The sequence below is a fragment of the Dermacentor silvarum genome, chromosome 2, assembly GCF_013339745.2.
Source record: "Dermacentor silvarum isolate Dsil-2018 chromosome 2, BIME_Dsil_1.4, whole genome shotgun sequence".
NCBI lineage: Eukaryota > Metazoa > Arthropoda > Arachnida > Ixodida > Ixodidae > Dermacentor > Dermacentor silvarum.
Genome location: NC_051155.1, coordinates 28,245,567 through 28,262,635, shown reverse-complemented (window position 1 = coordinate 28,262,635; position 17,069 = coordinate 28,245,567). Strand labels below are relative to the sequence as shown.

Below are 17,069 nucleotides of genomic sequence, written 5' to 3'. Positions count from 1 at the left end.
CTGTCGGCAGAAAGAGCTCGCACGTGGGTGCATGCATCATAAGCCTTAACACTGGCATCAGTAGCTGTGTACATCTTAAATGACAGCTGTGTGATGCAATCGTGCATGAGCACGTAGCAGGGAATATTTGCACGTACGTCTGGCAATTCAGAGCACCACGCATTCCAGACAGCTTGTGCCTCGTCTGGCAGATTGTCATCTCATGCGTGATTCCGTTTCCACAGGTCTTGGAAAAGAAGCTTCCTCTTACACTGAACGGAGCGAAATAACCAAGGGGGTCGTACACTCTAGCTACCGTTTGAATTACCGTGCGCTTGGTGACTGGTCTGCTTGTCGAAAAGATAGCGGTGTTCTAGCTGCTCTGTCAGCGCAATTGTGTCGCTGTCACGCTCCCACAGCACTCCCAAAATTTTCATGAAATGGTGTTCTCCAGCTTCACTCTCAATGGCAACTTTATCTTTAATAAACTGTTGCATGTCAGAATTCGATGCCCACTTCCGGAGCTCCATATATACATGCGTCCGTGAGGATGGCACGCGCTTCTTGTACACGGCCAGAGCTTGTTCCGCCATTGACATTCCGATAATAAGCGTGTGAGGATGCGCAAAACAACACGCAGTTTTGCGGTTGTACCTCGGCGTATCACAGCATGATGATGCTTGTAGTAGATGTTAGAGCCGGGAAGCAACTCCTCTGGGACTCTTTCGGCATGACCTTCCTTAAATAGTCAATGATGGCCTCGTCATACTGTTGTAGCAGCTCAGGTTGTTCCTTGAATCTGTTCAGCTGCAGATTTAGTCGCCGTGCTGCAATCTCCCTGTTGTCGCTACCGCGAGGGATCCCAGGCTCTTGAACCATCAGAGGTACCAGGCCTGGTACCGCCCGCCTTGTCTCAAACGTTTCAAGGGGTGGAAACAACGCTCAAACGCTTGAAACAACGCTCAAACGCTTGAAACAACGCTCAAACGTTTCAAGGGCTGGGTGATCTTGTAATTTACTTGGCATGCTCTTGTCGAATACCGATAATATCGAGACGCCACATAGATGTTTCGTCGTACTCCTGAGCAGAGACGTCTGCCGACATGAGCAGGGCGCAAGTTTCTGTAGAGGCCAAGTGCGAGCCTGTTCCTTGCACAGTCCACCTGAAGGACGTTTCCACCGCTGTAAGATGCTCGCTTATGTGATCAATCTTCCCGGTAGCAACTTTCCAGTAGACGTCCGAACCAGCCAAAATGCTAATGTCATCTGGGCGCCAAATTCGGGATCGAAGATAACCGCAGCATCATACTTTCTAGCCCACAGCAGTTGCAGCACGTCGCTGTGCAGTGGTGGGCTCATAACGATGCACACTTCAGGCACTTTTAAAGCTTCTAATGTAACTGTGCAATCTCGGAATCGTCCACGAAATGTCACTGAAATGCGTCGACAACGGAAATGATGCCGTGGCTTTGCATTCCCGAACGTCGCCAACAACTCTCTCGTACCCAGATCTCCACAGTGCAATGTATTCGCAACATCGGTGCGGATGAACGAGCGCTGGCTGCCGCTGTCGAGCATCAAACGAATAACGAGTCGTCGGTCACCGCATTCCGCCCAAACGCGACCAGTCTGAAGCAGTACAGACCTGACTCTCACGTAGTGCGCATTGCGTAGCTTGGCTCGTTTGTCGTAGGCGGGGATGTTGGCCGTACATTCTGCGATGCCGTGATCTCTGCTATTGCACAAAGGGCAAGAAGGAATGCGTGGCTGCCAGTTTTCTATTGTGGCCAGGGCTGACACCGATGGAATGGCTGGGGTAGATATTGTCTGGGAATTCACGTCGTCAGCTTCCTTGGGCGAGTGGCGGACTTGCGACGTTGACTGTTCTTGCTTTCCTTCCTCTCGCACCTCGACCTGAATCTTCAAAAACGTCAAAATACCCTTCGCCTGTCGCATTCTGGCCTCTGGAGTCGTACGCTCAGCTGATGCATCGGCTTCCGGTGTGATCTTCTCTTTCTTTTTTGGTAGTACAGTATTGCCAAGTCTTCTGGGTGGCACCTCATTAACACGCGATTTAGCATCGCTGTGTACTGGTCACACCAAGACTCTCGAGCGCGCTCACGTGAAATCGGACGGTGTCCTGTAACTGCCGAAGCTTTTCCACGTCCCTCGAAGTATTTACCGGCGAGAGTGCAAGAAGCTGATCGATGTGCTCGTTGACCTGCAGTTCAGGTCGGCAGAAGCGCTCGCACAGTATTGACAGCGATCTCGTAATTGCTGTCGGACAGCCTGATTCCTTCGATCGCTCGTTTGGAAGCTCCGGTCATGTATGCCAACATGTACTTGAATTTTTCGATGGGAGGCAACTTGGGGTGTTTATCGATCGTAGCACTATAGTGGTCCCAGAACTGTTGCCACTGACGCAAATCGCCTGCATACATTGGCACCTGAAGCCTTGTAGCGCGACGGATCTATGACGCAATGCGCTGACCTGGTCTTGCGTCGCAGCAGCAGGCCCGATGCTACCTTGGGTTGTTTCTGCCTGGCGATTTGAACTTCCGCTCGACAAAGGGTGATTGAGATGAGAGGACTGTTGCCGCTGAGAAAGGACAAACTCTGCATCAGAGATTGCAAACAGGATCTTCTCGTTGTAGTCGGCAGCTCTCTCAAGCTCGCCATCGATCGCCTCGTCTGTAATACCATCGAGGATCCCCTTGTCCAGCTTGTGGAGCTCAGCTTCCTTCGTATTCAAAAGGCTGACCTATCTGTTTATCTCCCGCCGCTCGGCATCAATGTTCTGCAGCAGTTCTGTCAGGAGCGTAATATTCCGAGAGACGCCGGCCCTGACAGTTCCACGCACCTTCCGAAGACGCTCTGTCGAAGTCATGGTTCGCGGTCGGCCTCTTCCCGGGTTTCACGGCACCATAAAATAATGTAACAAACGAGAACCCGCGGCCGTAGCTCCACAGCACGTCTTTACTATCCCAGGGGCTCACTCCGATCCCCAGTTCTTTTCTCTCCCGTGATTCCCCCCTCCTCGAGCCCCACATGTTTATTTTCAACACGCTCTCGGCTCAGGATAATGCCACTCTTTGAAGGGGTCGGTGCCGCCAACAAGACCGGCTCTCGAGTGGCGCCGCCGCCATTCTCTTGCTAACTCCTCACGTCGACCTTGACGCTAGACACTGATCGCGGCATTCCTCGACAGAATGCCTGCAGAATGCCTGGGCGCTGCATTGCCCAGCGCACTATAACAACGCTAAAATGGCTGAAGAGCACTTTCGCTTCCTAGAGACCCAAAACTGCGGCTCCAGTAGACTGTGAAAATCAAGCGGGACAAGCAGCAGCTGACGCACTTCCCGCATATATGTAGTGTGAGTACCCGACTTCGTAGTAGTGCCCAATCCATTTGTGGGTATTGGTAAGGGCAAGTTGTTTCTGCGACATGTTTCTTCGCCTCCAAGAAATTATCCTGGACAGGGAACGGTGCTCCTTCTTTCTTACGATGAGCCTTCTCGAAGACTGCCTCGCGAACTTCTCTGTAAACTGCATATGATCTGAAGTGCGCTCTGAGGCTTGTGAGCGTGGTCCAGTTTCTCCACACCCCGCGGAGGACAGCTATGAGCTAGATGATCAAGAATATCTCGTCGACCTTCTTTCTCAAGCGAAGAAGCACTGCTCAGAAACATTGTGTGAAGAAATTGACGCAGATATTTCATTGATTGAGGTTCTGACGTCAACGGAATGTTGTATTTTATACTATATACTATGCCGGAGGCTTCATCCTCAGAAGCGTTATGTATCCTGCCCCCAGTGCAAGAATACTCTCCTCGTAGCAGCCAGCAGTGAATATGCCTTGTTGACATCTCTCAAGAAATATGTGAGTGACGGACGAATCCAGTGGCGCACCGAGGGGGGGGGGGGGTTCGGGTGTTCTAACACCCCCCCCCAATGCGTCGAGCCCCACCAGTACAACCTGTACCTTCAGCCTTCAGTGCTTTGTTCACTTTGTCGTTACAATTCAGGAGGTGGCTTGAGATCGAATTTTCCTGATTAACAAAAACTCTCTAACATTGTCTTTTATTTATTCATTCACTCTTAAATTCAAGGTGGGCTAACCGCGTGCTCGATGGCTTTACGTTGAATGCCACTGAAGCAGCTCTAGGGGGGAAAAAGATGCAATTTTTGCCTATGAGGGTGAAAATTGCCCTCCCCCTCACACAAAAATTCGCCCCCCCCTCCCCCTGGCAGCGATCCTGGGTGCGCTACTGGGCGGATCTATGCAAGCATGCAGTTAAGTGATCCGCACTCAGATTAACTACGGAAAGCACTTCACGGGCGTTATGGCGTAGTGTAAAAACAAGGCACACACGATGAAGTCGCCACTCCGATCTCCCACAGAATGCCTTGAGAAAGTGGACCATCCGCGCCTGAACGCGTGCGCAGACCAAAAGGAAGCAATAAGCAAGCTGCTGGTATAGTCACCGACACAAGAATGAGGCTGCGCATTCCCCTACGTCAGGGGTCACAGAAGCAAAACTGGTACTGGCGTTAATCTTTCTTGAAGACACTGCAATTGGTACGAGCTTACTTGTAATTAACAAGCGAAAAAATTTCACATAGTAATCAGAAGTTATTAGATTATGCTGGAACATGCTGCTTATAATCATCTCGTTCATAATGTATTCGCATTTAATAACTGTACTTCCTTGCGCATGAGCTTTATATGGTTTTAGTCCTGATATACGAGTGGCACAGCTTGCCGTCATGCCTGTTGCTAAGACGTTGTCCCTTCAACGCGTAATAGTTCAGGTGCATGTTAGAATGCCGTGCTACGTACATCCGCAGCAGTTATTTACAATCTTCGGCTACATCACCAGCTTTCCGCTATGTCCGTATTTATCTGACCTGTATCCGGGCATGCAATAGCGAGCTTGCCGCTGCCTGCAACAGGAGCGGCAAGGGCAGTGTGATGGCGTCGACAGCGTAACGAAAACAGCGGTGGTGACGACAACAGCTTAACGACAGCAGCTTTACGGCGACGGTGTGATGACGGTGAGGAAGTTGTACGACTGTTGCCAGTTGTGGTCGTTCTCACACATCTTTAGAAAATGGTAATCGCAATAATGTCGCCAATTTATTTATTTATTTGGATGCGTAGATTCGCCCTGGGGCATTGTTGTAGGATGGTGTTAGACTGGAAAACGTACAAAAACAGCGGAGCCACAATTTAGGACAAAAAAAAAAAAGAAACACATCTGAGAAAGAAAAACAAAACATCTCCAAATAATTGATGGGCCACTCATTGTTCACATTTACTTTGTATATACACACGAAGAAGATAGAAATATCAAGGGTGACATGTAATGCAAGTACCCGCAGCGAGCAGTACCTATATACCGAGAACACCAACTCGCGCCCCGCAACCGGCGTATGCAAGAAAGCACACGACGCAGTTGTCCTCACCCTAAGCGGGGGCGCGCGCATCGAGGTACTCTAGCAAGGAGAGGTTCACTTCGTCCATGACCCATGTACATGGACATAAAAGGACTTAGGGCAGACACTGCTGTTTTTTGAGAAGCAGGTGCAAGAACTAAAGTGGGAGCGTTTTCGCTGCTGTCCATGCATTAGTGCGGAGTCTAATACGGCATTTCGTTACCTATTTCCGATAATAGTCTTCGGCGACCTGCAGATAAAATTTTGCGAGCGCCTTTCTGACAGTGATGCCTGGAAGGAGGAACTACAAATTTTAGAACATTCATTTAGCTGCGATGTGGATGAGGTGGCTATAACTAGTTCAAGGCCTTCTAATGTGGATGCACTGCCATGTTCTTTTCAAATAGAACTAATTGAGACGTAGTTAAATGATATATTTAAGTACAAGTACAAAAAATAAAAGCAAATCAATTTCTATAAGTTACTAAGCTCTGGACATTTCTGAAACTGAGAGCAATTTGTCCGCGGGTAAATTTTTGGGCACTACCTACCATTGTAAGCCAACTTTCTCTAGAATGGAAAACGGGAGGTCGATATACAGGACTAACCTACATGACTAACGCCAGTGTTATCAGCTTATTACTGACTCATCAGGCTGGCCGCCACATTTTACTGAACCAATAAAGTCGGTGGATCAGGTCCACCCCTAATTTAAGCCCCCCGGACGTAATTTCTATGCCTTCAAAATAGATTTCGATGTTATCGCTCTGCGCGGCGGCGTTATGCGTAATATGCTTCTCCATTTGTACATATAATTAAGTAATATTGCAATAATGTTAATATGTCAATGTTAAATTGTGAATATTTTCTTGGCTCCCATTTTTTTGTGAGAATTCCACTCCACATTTAATTATTAGCTTGATTTTCACCCTTGATGTTTTTTTTTGTTTATAATAGACTGCTATTGCGTTTAATTTTTGCACGTTGTCTCCGTTCCGATTGGTGCCATTGTGATGGTACAGCGTCTTACACGTATATTGTATGTTGTACTCGGCGACCACCATCATTATTAGTAAAAAAATTTCCGCCTCCAATCCACCCTGTGAAAGTAGATGTACAGCGAAGCTGTTGCCGATATAACACAAGCGCCACCACCCTTGTACAAGGCGTCGTATACCGTCGAGATCGATGTCGTTCGCGCCCTTTCCGGTGGTGCTTCGACGCCGCGGTGCATGTTCGCGGCGTCGTCCACACGTGTTCACGAAGTGAACGTGACTAATTTTTCAACAGCCAAGCTGCTTAAGCCAGCCGTAACTTGTGGTTTGTATCAAGAAACTATCATCAGATGCAATGAAGAAATAAACTTTCTTGTCGAGGCTGGATTCGAGCCCGCGTGCCCACAGTCCCAAGGCGAGCGTCGCAACCACTAGGCTATACAGCCATGCTTGCAGTATATGCATTTATACGAACCATATGATTGCGTTCGAGCGTCGTCGTCTTCGTCCACAGCTGGCGCGTTCGCACGTGCTCGTGCCTATGCTGTGCGAGGTGAAGAGCTTTCGCGTGCTATGCTCGGGAGAGAGATAACGAAAACGAGAGCGAGAGATAGAGAGGCGCATTCACTGAGCGGGTCTGCTGGAACGCGTTGTCGGCATCGCAACGCGGTGTCGGTGCTGCAAGCTGCGCTATGCAAAGCGCATGCAGAGACGACGCGCCCAAAATTATCATCATCATGAGTAATAAGATAAAAAGTTCACGCACACTTCCGGAAAATGCTGGGCTACGATCGCCCAGCTTCGCTGTTTCAAGCGTTACGCGGCCGAGTGCAAGGTTTTTTTTTTTACATTCTTGCCCTGATCTCGTTTACGGTCGCTGCACACTCTTCCTCACGCGCGCGCGCAGGTGGGCAGGAGTGCAGCATATATCCTTATTGTAATAGACCCTCCACCTGGCGCAAGTGCGTTATTGAACTAATTCAATTTCTCAAAGTGCGTCACAACATTTGTAAAGTACGACTTATCCACAACCTGCAGACATGATAGCATCGGATTGTAATTTGAACATACGAGAAAATTTAATTCTGTTACCCGGAAACTCATAATTACACTAGCTCTGGAGGCAACATTTTGCTTTGTCGACGCGATGGTGTACACGTACAAATTTAATGCCTTCGCAATTATGCTAAATTTTCTTTCTGACATCGTGTATATTGTGCGTCGATCGTGTTTTGTTTCAGTGCTGCCGCACGTTGTCATTGCCGTGTGTTCCATTTGGACTCATCTCCAGTTCTGTGTAAATATTATGAAGTTCTTACGCACTCCGAAAATACTTTTATTATGGCCGACGTGCTCTGTGTAACAACTAAACAATGTGATTATTATGTAAATAGAGAGTTCCCACATTGACCTGCCTCAGATTGTTTTCGAACCCCACCTAAAAGTCTGCGGAAAAAGTATTACTTTTTAGGGCGTCACGATTTGGTCGAATCACTATCGTTTACTTTGTTAGTAGTTCCATCGCGGTTAATTTTCAGCCAGGCTAGACCGTCCAAATGAGCAAAAATTAGCTTGAAGTACCATCCGAAAACGCTTCCGAGCACCTGAAGAAATGAAATCTCCTGAAGTAACTCGTCTTTCTAAGAATCAAGGTATCAAGTAAGGCAATGATTAATGTTCATGAATAACGTACGTACCGCAAACTATAGCAAATAAGGTTGGATGGCTGCTATCACAGAAAACCAAAATAAAAAAACGTGGCGACTTTGCGATGGTGCTACACCAACCAGCCTACAATTCTACGCAACTGGAGCGTAAACACCAGGCGCAAAAATCAACGCGGCTTCCCAGATATTCCGCATTGGCGGTAACGACACACCTGCAAAACAAAGGGCCATTTGTAAAGAATGGTGACGCGTCCCAGACCACGTTAGTGTCCCGTAGGTATCTGAATTGGGCAGATACAACGAATGTGAACAGGCAAAAAAAAAAAAAACTGTGTGCTACAGGGGAATGTGAACAAACTTGTTTGATACCACGAACGCTGATTATTATTTCAGATCGACGTATCCACTGCTACTTGGTAGTAGAAGTGAAACTGTCAACATAAAATATAGATTGCGCTCCTTTGCTGTAGGTTATGCAGAAAGGTCAACGCAACTAATTAAGATAAGACATTATTTGAAGGAAACACTTGGCTATTAAAATAAGGATTTTGGTGCAGGCCCTTACCATTAGGTACACTTATGATTTCAATATCAAAATTTATTTATTTATTTATTAACAGCGAAGCTGTTAAAGCTGGAGGAGAAACGTCCGAAGTCCGCAGAAAACTCCGCGGCGTTGCCTAGCAACAACCAAGCCACAGTTGCGCACCACCTGGCCCAACCTCGCCTAGCCGCGCATGCGTCGAAGCAGTAGCGATAACGACACCTCGCGTTGCCTAGTAACCGCCGGCGCAGGTGCGTGCTCGCTTCGCCCGCCACAGACACGGCTCCGCCGAGCTCCCGCCAGCTGCGCGCTACTGCGCATGCGTCGTGAAGTCATCCCGGCGTGTCGTCTGCTGCGCGCCGCCCGTACACTGTACATAGCTTTCGCCCAGTATGCATGCGCTTGGCCTCGGAGTTTGCCATAAAAGGGGCTGCGCCTACTCGTGTCAACTTTCGCTAGATATCGAGTGGATAGCCTCCAACGCGTTCGGCGTCGGCAAGCAACAGCATTCTTGGCACTGGGCCAACCTCGCTTAGCCTGCTGCGTTTGTGGCATGCCAGGAATGCTAGGCAACACCTGCAAAACAAACGTGTGTGTACTCCAGGGACTACAAACTCAAGCCCTAAGGACGGGTCTCGGTCTTCCGAAGTGTACGTCTACGGCGGCAACGATTGTCATAGCGCCTAATATCAACGTACTTAGCCACCGACGTTCTCAGGGTGCATATTCGGCACGTTGCCCAACTACCTTCCCATCATTTTGAATATTTACCTATAGAAAGGCCACACGCAACTTTTAGTCGTATAATTGCTGCCAATCCTACCACGTTGCCTCCGAACTACATGCCTGCAGCAAGACCATCCTCACCGTTGTGGTGCCTGCACAAACCTGACATACGCCTCACCATCCCAGGAATCACGAGGAAAGCTCACATGCCGGCATTTGCCCTGAAACAGGCCACATTAGGACTTTTACATGAGGTTCACAGTCGCCGGGTACATGTTTACGTCGATGGCTCAGTCACACCTACAAGTTCAGCTGCCGCGGTGGTGATTCCAGCACGATCCGTCAAGATACAGCTAAAGACGTCACATGTCTCATCAGCGACAGCTGCTGAACTGGTAGCCCTCCGAGTGGCTCTTCATTTCATTCTGGAGGAACCACCCCTTCCGTCGTCAATCTTCTGTGACTCCAAGACAGCCCTCCAGAGTTTACTCTCAGTACTGCGCCATGGATCACATGAGCAGCTCGTCGCAGAGATCAGACAAGTACACCATCGCATAGTTGATGAAGGACACGATATATCAGTGGTAGCCTAGTCACTGTAGCATACATGACAATGATAAAGAGGACGCAGCGGCCCGATCTGCCCATGACGGGGTCAACTGCGTTGCCATTCGTCTTTCGCGAGCCGACGCAGTGAACAACTTTTCGCGCTTGCGCGGGAGCTAACATTGATTCACTGGAATTCATCTGATTTCACAAGTGCACGCCTTCATGCCCTAGACCCTAGTTTACAGCTCCCTATTCCGTTCAACCTTCCACAACGGGACTGCACACTTCTAGTCCGTCTATGGCTTGGAGTAGCATTTTCAAATGCGTACTCCTTTCGTATCGGAATGGCCAGTAGCCCACTTTGTGAATTCTGCGGGTGCAACGAAACAATCGCACACCGTCTTGTGAGTTGCCTCGTTTCAACCCGCAGAGAGCAGCTCTCTCAGCCGCGATAGATCAACTGGACAAACGCCCAATAACAGAAAAGAACATCCTTGGAAACTGGCCTACACAAACAACGGCGCGAGCCGCCCTGAATACACTGCTGCGTTACTTAAAAGACACCGGACTCAATGACAAATTGATACTCTACACTGTGTGACGTAGGATGGAACGTTGACCCTATGCAACACGAGAACACCTTAGCAGACTGCGTGACAGTGCCCACAGAAACAGTTCTGTTTTGTGTGTGTGTGAGACTTTCTTTCCTTTTTATTTTTATTTTTACTTATTTTTTCTCTCTCTCCTGTCGCATCCCTTTACCCCTCCCCCGGTACAGGGTAACCAACCGGAGATAATCTCTGGTTAACCTCCCTGTCTTTCCTTTACCTTTTTTTCTCTCTCTCTCTTTCAGGAACGCTGTCGCTCGTAGGCGCCGACGCGTCCAGCGCTATAGTCACGCGCAATGTCGCGAAAGGGAAGGAAAATGATCTCTCGAGAATACCTTCCCTAGATGCGTAGTTAAGTCAAACCAAGTTAATATCTAGCAGTAGCAGCCAGTAAGACTTCAGGATCGACAGTTTCGCTGTGCCTAAGCTTTGCAAGACCGAGTGAAAACTTGCCCGTTTATTTATTTATTTATTTATTTATTTATTTATTTATTTATTTATTTATTTATTTATTTATTTTGTAAAGGGTGTACTGAACAATTCAAGTGGTAGCGTCTGTTCGTAACCGAGAAGGCAGGTGACGCAAAGCAGGAACAGCTGGTTGCCCGAACGGCTCACACTCGTGCTAAGCACTGGCGATCCGGCTGGCCCACTGGTTGCACTGGAGGCATTAAACAGTCGATCTGGCTGGCCTTCTCCTTGTGCTCTTCTTCTTCATTACAGTTCATTTAATTATTTACCTATTTATTTATGATCCGGCCCGCAACACCGCTACTTGTCGCCAATCCGGTCCTCTTGCCAAAAAGTAGACAGGAACAGGGGCACAAGTAGACATGAAAATATAGTCGCAGCTCTACTAACAACGTTTCTTTTATTTGTCAGGAGTGCCCTACTCATACAATTATTGATCGCCGCTCATTCCTGCGTCATAAAAAAAAACAGGTAATAAAAGACAATGCAGCGGTTAAAGGGATCTGACAACCAATTTTTATGGTATCCGTTTTTTTTTTAGTGCAACAGTAAGCTTGCTGGTCTGAGTGTCCTCAGAATTTTCCGATCTACACCGAGGAGGTAGTCGTGCTCAAGAAACATGCTGGAAGCAATCATAGGTGAACGCGATAGTGATTATACGCCGGCATTGGTGGGAAGCAGACGACACCTGCTGCTCTAGCTGTAAGAAAGTAATATTTTGGTTATCATGCCCATGTTCCTTGCGGTTCCTGTTTTATGAAGCTTTGGATTACTTCTAAAATAATAGGGGGTGTCCGAATCTACGCCCCAGAGAGTAACCCTTCTAGGTGACACAAACTGATCTCGAAGGTCATGGTTTTTCTGGCTGCATGCGTCAGCTTTTTTTGTTTTTGTTTTTGTAGCCAAGCCAAGCTAAGTGGTAAGATATACCAGTAGTGCTCTTATTGCAGTGCTGGCACCCATTCATGGCACAATTCGTTGATATCATTTTGTATCTTACAAAGACCACATTACTGAGGTGCTATAGGTCATCGCAAACAAGCGCCCGTAAAACAGCCCTGATGTGCGTCGCGATGCATTGAAGAGCTGTACCCGCTCTGCCGCTCCACTCGTTACCACGAAGGCAGCGTCGCTCGTTAACGTTCACTTTTTTTTTTAACTTCGTGATACGCATAGAATAAAGTGTAATAGCCTGAACACGCACTGCAATTTTGAGCAATAAGTATGCTGTACTTAATAACATCCGACTTACGTACAGTAATCCAATATACGGCATCCGAAGTACCAAGACTTCACCGCCAAGCCGTGCCACTTACTTGTATTGAGACTTTATTTGACAATTTAAAATTATAATTTCTACTTAGATCACGAACATGCAGCTTGCTGAATCACTGTAAATCATGGTCATTTCATTTCCATCAACGTCTTACAACACATTCTGGCCAGGTGTCAGTCCCTTAAAATGAGTGAGACAGCCATCTCCTGACATCAAAGTTAACCCGTGCGCAAATATGTATAATCCATTGCAAGATTGGTATGACAAGGACACTGACGGTTTCATTAGACACGAGGCTCCAAAAGTGGCAATGCGTTCGGCTTTTATAGTCCACTGAGTCACCTCTGGCATATTTGCCTTGTAATGAAGGAGAAGAACAGGGAGCAAGCAGTAGTGGGGCGCTCTCACATATGTAGGGCGTGAGCGCAGATTACGAGCTGTTGGCGCCGAGACCGTAGCTCTGTTCTGACTGTGCTGGTTTTTTCGCCTGCCGCTTGCCGTCAGTAAATCTCCTTATCACCCTAAATACATGATTCCTTTAAACAATGGACGGCTCCGGCACCTTCTCACAGTCTAATGACACAACACATTGCCGATTTTGTTGCTGTGGTAGGGCAGCGGAGCCTTAACGCATCGCCTTCCATGACCAATACCGAATTTCCCACGTGACCAAGAAATGCGATATGCGTACTTTTCCTTCTGTTTTTAAAGCGAAGCTTTCTATGCCTCACTGATTCGTCCATGAGCGCCTAAAACGCACTGCAGGAAAGCCAACTTACACAATGGAACTATCTGCGCATCTACGCACACACTAGAACAACGGCGCACGGATTAGGTACCGTAGAACACTACAGTGTACATATGCAGTTGTACCGATAAGAACAATGGGAACTGCAACGCCACGCTACCCAGACAAACTGCATATATCTCCATGGCATTACGCGCGTCACGCAATGCATTCCCTGCCGTCACCACGGTTAGGCAGCGGGTGCAGCGCACGGCAGAAGAGGCTGCCGTAGGCGAACGTAAGCGCGAGCGCGATCGTGTCCGTAAGGCCGATCCCGTGTATCGGCAACGGCAGAGCCTCTGACCGTCTACCTCAGCGATCACAAGACAACACTGTGCAAGTATAGAGTCGTCCGTGGAAATGTGAGTGTGTGCGTGTAATCAACGGCTCCGTGATCTAAAATTAAGGCTATATATATATATATATATATATATATATATATATATGCAACTTCAGGAAATGCGTCTTCATTTAACTTCAACGTTCAAAAAATACAATCCTCAACCAGCAATCAAATCACATATGGATCGCACCGGGTCGCTCAGTATTTCTTGGGTTCGTTGCGTGGTCGTTGAGTTTGGACTTTGAGTTTGCATGGGAGAAAACTTCGCGTTCAACCATCTTTCTTTAAGAAAGGGGCTTTGATTTTTTTATGACATTCTTCTTTTATTCTCTTTTTTTTTACGGAAATGAAATTGGAGTTCCAACAGAGATTGCCTGACTTATTTGGCACTGATGAACCACACTAATATTTGCTCGAAAAAAGATTTTCTTCAAATTATGTGAAAAGCGACGTTTATACGAAATGTTGGCATGCGCACAGGTTGCTCCCACTAGTAGTATCATCATATGTCTATTTACCCCGTATATAGATAACAAGATAACCTTGCTGAAAAATAGCTCTGTGTTTGTGTCATTTATGTGTCTCCGCTGCACTGGTCACTCCCACATACACCTCGACAACAGTATTCACTGTATAGTGCAAGTAAGATCTGCATACCTGAAAAGCTCTGAAGGCTAGCTGCACAGCCACCGTCTGCTGCAGGAAAGCACCACGCGCCGTCACCGAGTAGGGGGCATCGGCCGAGTGACTGAGGCCTGCCGGAAGCTGCCGAAGCTCCCACTCGAAGCAGCCGAGCAGGTCCTCGAAGCGGCGCTGCAGGTCGTCGCTGTAGCGCAGCGACGGCTGGACGGCGTCCCTGTGTAGTAGCGCCTCCACGACGGCTCCATAGAAGCGCACGGCAAAGCGCGCAAAGTGAAGCGAGAAGTGGCTCGTGTTAGCAGGCACGGACACGTTGAAGAGCGCCGCGGGGACATGAAGCCGCCTTCGGGGGGCGTCGTACGTCGCCGTGGTCAGAAGCTGCGAGCGCGACATTGTCGCCATGTCACCACCGTCGCTTTTCGTCAGCGGCCTCAGCAATCTTCGCTGGCGGTCTCGCGACACGGCCACGAAGAACTTCACCGAGCTGTCGCCCGCATACGAGGTGAAAGACGTGGGACAGAAGGCGGTGTCGTTGCTGCTAGGCGTCGTCGCGAACTCTTTGAGGAGATAGCGGGACAAGACGGCAGCCATGTCATCCATCCAGGCGAGATGCTCGACGTTGCGCCCAAAGCTGGTCACCAGCTGCGACAGCTTGTTGGCGACGATGCCTCCGGAGGCCCGGAAGTATTGGCTAGATATCTTCGCAAAGCAGCCAGGCAGCACGCGTTCCACGGCCACCAGGCAGAGCCGACCAGTGTTCGACACGTCGGGAAGAGTCCTGCCGAGGACGCTCTTGCTGAACAGCTGACGAAGGAGTCGGTGCCTGTCCAGGAAGAATGGCGCGAGGTTGATGAAAACCAGAAAGCCCAAATAGTTCATCAAAGCTCGCGGCGGCAATTCTCGAAGTGCTTCGACTAGGTGGCCCTGAAGGAAATCGGCTGACTTGAGCACTACCTTCGTTTCCTTGCCGAGCGAGGAGTCATTGCCAAACGTAGCTTTCAGAAGATCGACGATGCCAGGGTCCATGTCTGACAGCCTAACGACGCTGAAACCACGCATACCGGTCTCCGAAACGGGAGGCTCGAGGGGGCTGGAGCTAAGGCGAGTGATGACTTGCATGACTTCGTCGATGAGCTGCTGATTGGCTGAACGTGCGACAGCTACCATGGTTTCCACAAGCGCGTCTTGAAGCATGTTAATTACAGCAGGCCGGGTTGCATCGTTGCAGGAAAACAGAAAGGACGGCCTTTTCAACCCTATGGCGACCTTGGTGGGATCTTCTGAGTGCACGGCTACGTGTACGTCTACAAGCGCATTCAGCCCGACGTCTCTGAGAAGCTCGCCAGCAAAGGACCAGACGTCTCTCATGGATGCTAACGCGTCTGTTGGCCAGCGGCCAATCGTCCACAGCCGAAATAGGTCATTCATGGCTGCAAACGCCCTGCCCGACTGAGTGCGGTCTGTGCACGAGTTGTAGAGCTCGACAGCTACGCCGGCTTGTTTACTCGATATCAGATTGGCTGCCAGGCTATCAATGAGCTGGTCTTGGATCATTGTGTCGCTAGAAATGGCGGTGCCAGTTTCAGGGCTCTCCAAGCGTTGACTATGCACCCACTTGTCGCACACGTGCTGGTAGAAATTGTCGCAAGGTCCCGTCGTGCTGCTTAAGAGAGACTTGAGCCTTGCCGCTTCTCGGTTGCAGAACTCTGTGGAGCAGTAGTAGGCATTCGCTGGAGGCAGTGGAGTTGTGCTCGGCTCCAATGGCGCCTGAAGATGCACGAAATAGAGGTAGACGAGGGCAAGGGCGACGATCGTGGCGCATACAGTCATTGACACGTAGCAGCAAACGGGTGGTTCATATTGTGCCACTGGCTTAGCCTGCTTTGTTTTCACGGATATAACAGGCACTCGTGTTTCCTTCCTCGCAATTTCTTTCTCTTCTGGCTCAACAGGTTTTTCACTCCGGTTGCGATCCTTCTGTTTTTTGCGACGGTGTACATCCGCGTCGCTGCAAGGCAAAATGTACTTTTCGACTTCGGGTTGGAGGAACAGCATAGTTGCTCCGGGAAGACCGTGACGGTGTCTAGGATTTTTGCACGTCAAGCAATAACTGCCTGGCCGGAATATTTTTCTTGGCTTGTGTTTCGGATTTTTGCAGTGATGAACTACGCCAGTGATTAACGGATCAGCGTCGGCCATGCCAAGTGCCGGTAGTCGTGCGGTCATCGCTTCTTGCTCGACTATCGGTCGCTTCCTAACTACATTTGCACTGAAGCTTCGCACCGGTGGATTATAAGCGGAAGCTTCGTCGACCCAGTCGCAGGAACAAGAGACAAATTTGCGTGGGGACGCCGGAGCCATAAAAGAGCGATCGCTTCTTAACTTTCCCGAACTTATCTCATTTTTTGCAGCGTCGCTGGAAGTCCCATGGGCTTCCCCCACCTTCGGAAGCTCACTGTGACCCCCTTTGACTGTCAGTTCCTTGTCGGTTTGGTTTGAGTCCCCTCGACTACTATTTGCTGGAAGCATGACGTCGACAATGGGCACAGGTTGCATTTCGAGATTTTTCTCAGGCGGTTCGCCCTCGGTGCTCCGCGAGCTTCCTTTCGTCAATTTGCTTTTTTGGCTCAAAGAAGTTGCTATAAGGCGCTGCGACGACATGCCGAAACGTAGAGGACGCGCCGTGCTGCGCACACCGGTCGCAGGAAACTGATGAGGAGCTTTTGTTTCTTCTGAATCCTCCAGAACAACAGTACTTCCTCGCTGAAGTACTTCCTCTTCCCTTAACATGTCCTTGACGGAGATAGCAGTGGGTATGTATTTCGGCTTTTCACTTGTGCTCGCGACGTCTCCTGCTGAAGTGATCGTTGGGGCAGTGTCATCTGGTTTATTCCGAGAAACCGTCTTGCACGGTGCCTTCGTCGCTATATCGGGATGAACTGCTCGGAAAAGAAAAGGCACCGACTGAACCTTTAGGTTATCCTTAGGCGGCGCGCCTTCAGTGCTTCGTGAGCTTTTACTCGCAGATTTGTTCTCAGGGCCTAATGAC

General features: G+C 49.0%; 1 protein-coding gene across 1 annotated transcript; it reads right to left on the bottom strand.

Moving 5' to 3' along the window:
- Positions 1–642: 642 nt before the first annotated feature.
- On the bottom strand, positions 643–15,850 carry LOC119439944 (neprilysin-11). Its single transcript, XM_037704905.2, has 4 exons — positions 14,039–15,850; positions 2,471–2,719; positions 1,625–1,899; positions 643–886 (listed from the first exon to the last, which is right to left on the bottom strand). Exons 1-4 carry the CDS (start codon positions 15,848–15,850, stop codon positions 643–645), a joined length of 2,580 nt encoding a protein of 859 aa, XP_037560833.2.
- Between the last annotated feature and the right edge of the window lie 1,219 nt (positions 15,851–17,069).

What these genes read in the sequence shown, in the direction of transcription:
- LOC119439944 (XM_037704905.2), bottom strand. Translation starts at nt 15,850, where the DNA reads ATGACTGTATGCGCCACGATCGTCGCCCTTGCCCTCGTCTACCTCTAT. An exon ending in TAGCCTTCAGAGCTTTTCAG is followed by an intron (nt 2,720 to 14,038) that starts GTATGCAGATCT and finishes TTGAATACGAAG; the next exon opens with GAAGCTGAGCTCCACAAGCT. An exon ending in CTGCTGCGACGCAAGACCAG is followed by an intron (nt 1,900 to 2,470) that starts GTCAGCGCATTG and finishes ACGTTTTTGAAG; the next exon opens with ATTCAGGTCGAGGTGCGAGA.